We start from the raw sequence: 9,741 nt of genomic DNA on the forward strand, positions 1-9,741 counted from the left end.
CTATATATATATAGTTAGTTTTTTGGTTGTGTGTGTGTGTGTGTGTGTGCTTCTGTGTGTTTTTCAACACATAGACAACACAACACAGACTTTAAAAAAAGACTTTCACTATAATGACAGGTTGTTATTGTTGTTGTTAAGAGAGAAAGAGAGAGTGTGTGAAAGACAGAATCAAAATTTTAAGAAAAACGAAAAAAAAAAGGGGGTTGGCGTTGAGCATATCAATGTCATCATTGTAGTAGGGTTTTGTTGGAGAATCTATTTCCTCTTGACTGGGTCATTACCCGGCAGCATAGCGACAGGTGATGGCAAGTAATAATATTGGTTTCAAATTTTGGCACAAGGCCAGCAATTCTGGAGGAGGAAGAAGATCTATTACATCGACCCCCCAGTGCACAGCTGGTACTTATTCTATCAACCTCAAAAGAACAAAAGGCAAAGTTAATCCCGGCAACTTTGAACAAAAATGTATTGGGCAAAAATGCTACAAAAAGAAAGGCAAAATGCCACTAAGCGTTTTACCCAGAATGGTAACAATTCTACCAATAATAATATTAATAATAATAATAATAATGGGGGAGGGGACGAGTCACCAGTAGAGGTAGGAGCTTTGGGACTGAACCCAAAACCATGTGGTTGGGAAGCAAGCTTCTTCCCACATTGCACAGACATGCTGGCCCCTTTGAAATACAGATACAACAGAAACAGGAAGTAAGAGTGAGAGAAAGTTGTGGTGGAAGAGTACAACAGGGTTTGCCACCATCCCTTGCCGGAGCCTCGTGGGTCTTTAGGTGTTTTCGCTCAATAAACACTCACAACACCCGGTCTGGGAATTGAAACTGCGATCCTATGACCGCGAGTCCGCTGCCCTAATTACTGGGCCATTTCGCCTCCACATCAAATAATAATAACAATAATGATAACAACAATAATAATAACAACAGCAACAATTTCTTTTTCAATTTTTCAAACATACTGTCTTCTAGTTTGAAATACAGGTTTGTTTTATAACTGTAATTTTTACAGTAGAGAAACACATCACACTACAATGACGACAACAACAACAACACCACAAATTACATACAACAACAACAACTACAAAAACTGAATTATTTCTTCCCCTTAAATAATAATAATAATAATTTTGATTTGAATTTTCGTTTTGTCTGTGTTAGATTTGTTAGATAAATAGCTTTAGATCAAGATTTCAAGAATTGTCTGAACAAAGAAAAGAATGTTTGTTTGGGGGCAGAAAAGAAAAAAAACAAAAAAAAAGAAAACAGAAAACGAAAACAAACAAAAAACAACAAAAAAAGACAAAAGAAAAAAAGAATGGAATTTGATAAAACAGAATATTTTTTATACAGATGTGTGATAACCTTTGAAGTGGTGACCACATGCAGAACATTTACGTGCAGTAACAGCATTTTTTAACGTGCAGTTTTCACACACTCTTTCACCACTTTGTTTGTGATTCATTTGCTGGGTGGCCATATTGGAAATGGCATAGCGACTATTTTCACAAAGGTAACACACTGTCAAACTGCTGGGGTTTTTTACAGTGCATTTGCTACAGCTCCATTCATTTTCTGACGAAAGCGAGTCGTTGCTGCTGAAATTTAGTTTCGACTGATAGTCCATAGTCAAATCTGCAACGGGAGATTGCGGCGACGGTGTATTCCGTTCGAAAGCTTTGCTACATCCATTGTAGTCGTCGTAGGTTTTCCCCAGAGAGTGTTCCATTGGTTGTCTTGGTCTGCTGTTGCTGCTGTGTGACTGAATATTCAACGAAGGTGCATCATATGTAGAGCCATACGCTGAGTCCCGGTATGTCGGTTCTATTTTGTAAGGAGACGTGGCCAGACTGGAGTCCATGACGCAATTGTTTGTCGCCATATATGGTGGAGAACTGACATGTTTTTCATAGATGGGACTTGCACCAGAAAAGACGTTCTGCGCTGAAGTATGGAGTAAATATTCATTATCACTACAGCCGTCTGTCTGTAAACATAGGGGTCGTTTGTTTTTGTGAATTTGGAACTGTTCCTGTCGGTGACATGAATAAAAATTGTTGATTGGTATTTTGGGAGAGTGTTGTACTGTGTAAGAATATTTATCAAAGTTCTCGTATTTGTTTGGTTTAGAGAAAGTTCTATCAATTGTATGAGAAGAATAAGGTGGAGGGGCTCGTTTTGAGACCAACGAAGGACTGTTGCTATCACTACCATGGTACGATTCTGGTAAACACCGAGAGTACTCACTGGACAGACTTGAATCAGTGCTTTTACTTAGTACTTCGTTAGACTCTGATCTCAGTTTTTCCGCTAATTGCTTGCTGCTTCCACCACTTTCCAGATGCTTAAGTAAAGCAGTTTCGTAGTCTGTTGATTGGGCCGATTCACAAGCTTTTGAGACGATCTTGTACTCACTGTAAGCAAGCAGGCACTGAACGCTCATTTTTAAAAGGCATGTCAAGTCTGGTTTTGCATTTAATTGAAAAGACTCTCCATGGATGGTTTGATAACCAAATTTTTCAAGAATTTTATCAGCTCCTATAAGACATGGATCCAGCATAGTACGGTAGAATCCACAGTGGTGCTGCAAAGAAACAAAATATGAAATTAATACATTGGTTTCAAATTTTGGTAAAAGGCCAGAAATTTCAGTGGGAGAAGGTGAGTCAATTACATCGACCCCAGTAATCACTGGTACTTATTTTATTGAGCCCGAAAGGATAAAAAGCAAAGTGCCTCAGCAGAATTTCGACTCAGAGAATAATGACAAATGAAATGCTGTTAAGCATTTTGCTCAGTGCATTAACAATTCCAACAGCTCACTGCCTTAAAGCAAAAATGTTGGCACAAGACCAGCAATCATCATTTAGCCCTTTTGATACCAACCCAGCTCTGGCTCTGAGTACAAATGTCTTGTTTTCATAAGTCTTTCACCAAACCTTAGTCGCAATTTATGTTTCTAACACTAGCTGAATGATAACTGAGTTATTTTACTAAATTCTTTGTTATATTTAAAGTAATTGAAAGAAACACAGAACATCTCAACAGAAACACAGTTACAAAAGGGTTAAGGTCAGGTGTGACTTATTGACACAACATGCTTTCTTCTGCAGAAGACAGGTTTGACAGAAGACAGGTGTGACAGAAGACGGGTGTGGCAGAAGACAGGTGGCATATAAGCCACATTTGTGTGGAACTCTCAGTGGAAGCAGGAAAAGTGTACGAAAGTTTTCCAAATTGAAGACGCCAGGTGACATTGAGAGATGAAAATGTAGAAACCTTTTTACATTACGTTGGCATAATAAGTGCAGTGTGATAATGATCACAACTTTCCACAAAGGAGACATTAAACAGTTCTAAAGTAAATTACAAAACCCAGTAAATTGTGAAGAATTATTGATTAAGTGACCAACATGTGCCTAGTTGATAAAGCAGATGTGCAGTTGGCGATGCTTGAGTGTGCTAGGAAAAGTGCAAAATGGTACAAAAATTTATTTTTTCACATTATGGATGTTGTCGTGCTGAATTCTTATATGTACCTTACGCAAACTGGTAACCACATGACATTCAAGGATTTGCATAGAGAAACAGTACACTAATTTGCCAAATATGGCAAACTCACAAATACAGTGCCACGAAGGTCAGCAAGTGGCACCATTGACAGACTAATGGCAGTGCCCTTCATGGAAAGACACTATCCTGGTCATGTCAGTGGAGGAGGCTAAGTCAATTAAAACAATCCCAGTACTCGGCAAAATTCAAAAGCTACATACACATGTATCAAGGCATATTCCATGAGAATCATAAATAAACACATGCCACATCATCATCAACAGTAAAAGCATGGTTGCCCTTGCATACAAGCTTGTAAGTTACGGGGACATAAACACACCAGCATCGGTTGTCAAGTGATGGTGGAGGGACAAACACAGACACACAAACACATACTCATACATACATATATATATACATATATATGACGAGCTTCTTTCAGTTTCCGTTTACAAATTAGCCTAATTTTTGACATTTTGGGTGTCATTAATCATAATAATGCTTTTATTGTAATTTTTAATTTTATTTCATAAAAATAAGTGAGAACTCTACATGTTTTCTTTCTCCATACATGTACAAGTACTTCTGCACTAAAGCAGCAGCAGTAGCAGCAGCAGCAACAAATGGGAAAAGCCCAGATAATAAAATGTAACATTGTTGTTATTGTAGTAGGGGTGGTAGCCATAAATAATTGACTGTTGTATAATCAGTTTGCAAGTATTTAGGTCATGTAACTATTTAATTAATGGCCTAGCGTGTCTGTGCAGTGTGGGAAGAAGCTTGCTTCGCAACCTCATGGTTCTGGGTTCAGTCCCACTGAGTGGAACACTGGGCAAGTGTCTTCTATAGCCTTGGACTGACCAAGGCCTTGTGAGTGAATTTGGTAGACAGAAACTGAAAGAAGCCCATCATACATGCTGGCATGGGTTAGACGGTTTCACTGAGGACTGGTCAGCCAGAGGCTGCACCAGGCTCCAATCTGATCTGACAAAGTTTCTACAGCTGGATGCCCTTCCTAATGCCAACCACTCTTCTTTCAGTTTCTGTCTACCAAATCCACTCACAGGGTTTTGGTTGGCTCAAGGCTATAGTAGAAAACACTTGCCCAAGGTGTCACGCTGTGGGACTGAACCCAGAACCATGTGGTTGGTAAGCAAGCTTCTTACCATAATTATTGTGGCTTTTTTTCAACAAATTTTATTCAACAAAAACAATAACATCTTTAAATGATTATTCCGGAGCATATTCGCCATCTACTTCAATTACTGCTTCCCATTTGCTTGGCAGACGGTCAGACCGTCATTTAAAGATATTTTTGTCAAATATTGTTATTGTTTTTGTTGAATAAAATTTGTCAGAAAAAAAAGCTGCAATAATTATACACCAACCCAATATATATATATAACGATATGTAATTCTAAGATTCAAGGAAGTTAAGCTTTAGGCAATCCACAGTAGAGATAAAACACAACTTTCCAGAAGTTTATATAAATAAAGACAGGGAAAATTTGACATGCTTTGAATTCCATATTACACATCTTTTATTACAGGAAATATACTGTGAATAAATAGATGCGTTGTCAGTGAGACACCTGCAACATAAAACAACAAGATCAGATAACAAATGTCAAAATCTTAAAAGAACGTGATCTCTCTCAGCACCAAAAGCATGCTGCCGAGAATTCAATGCAGATGGGTAGGACATGTTGGAATGAAAGATGATAACATTCTAGAAATTTTTCTGTATGAAGAACATGTAGGGGGGATTCCACAGTAAAGGAAGACAGATCCTTAAGTATAAAGAGAAGTTGAAACAATGACTAAAACCTGTACAGCTTGATTTGACATCTTGGGGAAAGTGATTGACTTGATTGATTGGAGTTGCAGAAAATGTCTCATGAGGCATCAAAGTAATTTGAGTTGAAGAATTCTGCTGAGATCGACTTAGCCTTTCATCCATTTAGGGATCAATAAATTAAGTACCAGTCAAGTACTGGAGGCCAATGTGATCAACTTAAACACAACCGACAAATTTTAGGCCTTGTACCTGTAGTATAAGCGATGATGATGATGATGGTGATGGTGATGATGATGATTATTATTATTATTATTATTATTATTATTATTATTCATAGGGTGGCGAGCTGGCAGAATTATTAGCACGTTGGGCAAAATGCTTAGCAGTATTTCAGCTGTCTATTTAGTTTGAGTTCAAATTCCAACAAGGCCAACTTTGCTTTTCGCCCTTTTGGCGCCAAAGACAAAAAGGTTACAGCATGATGGAACAAACGTTACTTTGCTTGGAAACAGGTGAGGGTTGGCAACAAGAAGAGTGGTATATATACTTTTCTACTCAAGGCACAAGGCCCAAAGTTTTTGGGGAGGTGGTCAGTCGATTGGATCAACTCCAGTATGCAACTGATACCAAATTTATTGACCCCCAAAAGGATGAAAGGAAAAGTTGACCTCGGCAGAAATTGAACTCAGAACAAAGACAGACGAAATACCGCTAAGCATTTTGCCCGGCATGCTAACGTTTCTTCTGTCTTTATTGTCCACAAGGGGCTAAACATAGAAGGGACAAACAAGGACAGACAAAGGGATTAAGTTGATGACATTGACCCCAGTGCGTAACTGGTACTTAATTTATCGACCCCAAAAAGATGAAAGGAAAAGATGACCTCGGTGGAAATTGAACTCAGAATGTAAAGACAGACGAAACACCGCTAAGCATTTTGCCCGGCATGCTAACGTTTCTGCCAGCTCGCTGCCCTAGAAAAGTGGTATATAGTCGTAGAAAATCTACTTCAATAAACTGCATCCAACCAGGAAGCAAGGAAAAGTGGACGTTGTAATGACGATGATGATGATGTATGACTGTGTCTCTATATGTATACACAAGTGTGTGTGTGTGTGTGTGTGTGGATGAGAGAGTGAAAATTTCCTGTCTGCACTTGTTCCTTCATTGATTGGCAAGAATAGATTTGCTAATGGTGTTGCTTGCTTCCTGTGCATCATAAAAAGCACATGTGGGTTTCTAGACATGTCTTGATATGTTTCGTGATTGTTGTAATACAAAATGCTCGTTCATACAATATTGTTTGTTTCTAATTCACCATGTCAACATGCCTGGACTGTCTGTTGTTCCCTGTTGACTAGGAGATAAATATTTCACTTCAAAACAAGGAACCGTTGGTGACCGGAAACGTACCTGCCTGTACAAAACTCTGCCCACAATACTTTCATCTGATCCATTTAAGTATGGAAAAATGAACATTAAAACGACGACAACAATGATTCATTAACTAGCTTTAGTTGTTGGACTGTAGCCATACTGCAGCACATAGTTTATTTAATCAACTGCAGAAATACGAACAGCAAATCACATCTGGAAGGGATTTGAGTTAATGTCAAAAGGGGTAATAAAACACCATAAGGTATTTTGTATGAAATTGAGGGCTGTATGAGCCACAGTGACCAAACTTATGAGGTAATTTGAGTTATTCTTTTACTTGCTTCAGTCATTAGATTGTGGCCATGCTGGGGCACCACCTTGAAGAATTTCTTTGTTAAATGAATTGACTTCAGAACTCATTTTTTGTAAAGCCTGGTACATATTCTATCAATCTCTCTTAGCATACACATATATACATATCTGCAACCAAATAATTTTACTGAACACTTTGCAACTGAATCAGTGGAGGCAAAGATGCGTCTCATTTACTTGACAATTTATGCACCACATTGCAGAAATCACAATGTAAGAATATCTCAAAGCAAACTCTTACACTGTTGTACCATTGAATTACAAATAATGCTCTTCTTTTGTGCTCGGGTGACCCTACAGCTTCCGAGAGTACAATTGTATTCGTCATTGCTTAGATAAAATGACTAAATTGTGGGTGCTAAGTCCCCATGAAGATGTCTTTCTAACTTCTAAGAAGATGAAATTTTAGAAATATTACTTCATTTATGTCTAATATCTGTGGTTAAAATTTCATCAACAGCAAAAGTATATGAATTTTTATGGTGGTTATGACCCTTATGCATAGAATATAATTTCCAAATTTCATAAAGATCTATTCAGTACTTTTGACCTAGTTTTGGGTCATAAAAAAATGACTAAAATTTGGGAGTTAAAGCCTCCATTAGGGGGTCTTAGAATCCTCATGAGAAGTGAAAAGTTTGAGAATACATCTTTATGTGTGTCAATTACCCAAGGTTGAAATTTCATCAACATTGAAAATTTATGAATTTTCATGGGGGTTCTGGCCCCATGAAAATTATCACCATAATAACCAACAAGTTTTGATTAAAAATGAGGCAACTGCAAATCTACCAACACACCACAACACAAACTTTAAAAACAATATTTCTGTAGCGATATATATACATATGTATACATATATAATATTAAGTTGTATACAATATATATTACATTGTTTCACACGAAATGTCGTATTTGAAAGGTAACAATAAAATATTTCAGAGAACTGACTGATTTAATGAAAATATGATCCATGTTTATGACATTTATGACATTTATGACATTGTTTATGACATTTACCCAACGTCTCTCTGTTATATATTACATCTTTAAAAAAAAATTCATCTTTTGCCGTGATAAACTGTCTGAATGCTTCAATTACCTCTGCTCTATTTAAGAATGTTTTATTGCTTATGAAAAGCTCAAAATGCTTAAATAAGTGATGATCAGTAGGAGAGATATCAGGGGAATAGGGAGGATGTTGCAAAATCTCAGAATTCAGGCTCTGCAGCTTTTGGACCGTAGCTTGAGGAGTGTGAGGACGTGCATTGCCATGGATCAAAACTGGGCCATTTCTATTCACTAGTCTGGGTTGCTTCTTCAAATCCTCATGCATACAATCAATTTCCTGGCAATACAATGTTGCTGTTACCATTTTTCCTTGTTGCAAAAATGAATAACGAATAACTCCCTTTGCAGTGACAACTAACTTTTTAGGGTGCAATGGTGGGTTTGGGTAGTGTTTAGGTGACTCTCCCGCATCTAATCACTGTCCTGTTCTACTGTTGTCAGAGAGTATCCATTTCTCATCACAAGTTGAGAAAGCAATAAGGAGCACGCTTCGAGGCGTCTGGTTTATTTGAATCTCGTTCAGTTGATGTGGAACAAACCAATCCGTTTTCTTGACTTTTCCAATTTTTTACAGGTGGTAAAAACAGTTGTGCAAGATGTTTGGAATTCTGCTGAAAGTTTTCGAACCTTTGTTCTCAGATTTTGTTCAACCAAAGCATTTAATCCATCATGCTGAATAACTGATTTTTGGCCTACCCCTTGGTTTATTTTCAAGGCTATCATCTCCTGAACGAGAGCTTTAGAACCATCTCTGAACAGTTCTGATGTCAACAAGACCATTACCTAAGGCCTGTTTGATATTCCATTGAGCTTCTGCGGGAGAGTGACCCAGTTTGTACTCATACGAGAAAATCACTCAACTTAGTTTGGTTGTTACCATTTTCATAAGGTCTGTGGGTACAAATTTTGTATACCAATATTGTTGGGAAAGAAATAGAGTCCAGATTAAACATACATGACTGACATAGCAAGTAATTAAAAATGCGACATTTCTGTGAAACAACCTATTACATATAGTTATTCTTTTGGTTGTGTATTTCTCTGTGTGTATATTTCTATAGTCTTTCAACATATAGACACTGCAGCAAGGACTTTAAAGAAAAAACTTTCACTATAATGAAAAGTTGTTATTGTTGAGAGAGAGAGAGAGAGAGAGAGAGAGTATGAAGGAGACAATTAAAAATTGTTCCAAGAAAAGCAAAAAAACAGATTGTTGTGATCATTGTAGTAGGCTTCTTTCTGCTAAACGATCCATTTCATCTTGGCTGGGTCACTGCCCGGCAGCATAGTGACAGGTCACGACTAGTTGTTATTAAAAGAAATAAACTAATTGTTGTTGCTTTGGTTATTGTAACAATGTAAGTGGAATAGGCAGCTTTGTGAAGGCAATGTTGACACTATACCCACTTTGCTCATCAAGTTGACTTAATTGGTTTTCCTTGCTGCCTCTAGAATAACTAAAATAACGCAAAAGTGAATAATTTATTAGGAGAGGGGGGGGGGAGAGAGAGAGAGAGAGAGAGAGAGATAGTGTGTGTGTGTGTGTGTGTGTGTGTG

The 9,741-nt window shown here is 37.6% G+C and overlaps 1 protein-coding gene across 3 annotated transcripts in view; it reads right to left on the reverse strand.

Annotated features, from left to right (window-relative positions):
- Positions 1 to 1,338: 1,338 nt before the first annotated feature.
- The window catches only part of LOC106880833 (uncharacterized), a 38,630-nt gene continuing 30,227 nt past the window's right edge, over positions 1,339 to 9,741 (reverse strand). For all 3 annotated transcript variants that reach the window (XM_014930960.2, XM_052976539.1, XM_052976538.1), the window contains exon 3: positions 1,339 to 2,598. In XM_014930960.2, the coding sequence (XP_014786446.1) occupies positions 1,360 to 2,598 (1,239 nt within the window). In that variant the 3' untranslated portion in view covers positions 1,339 to 1,359. The remainder of the gene's footprint in view (positions 2,599 to 9,741) is intronic.

Source organism: Octopus bimaculoides, chromosome 24 (genome assembly GCF_001194135.2).
Source record: "Octopus bimaculoides isolate UCB-OBI-ISO-001 chromosome 24, ASM119413v2, whole genome shotgun sequence".
NCBI lineage: Eukaryota > Metazoa > Mollusca > Cephalopoda > Octopoda > Octopodidae > Octopus > Octopus bimaculoides.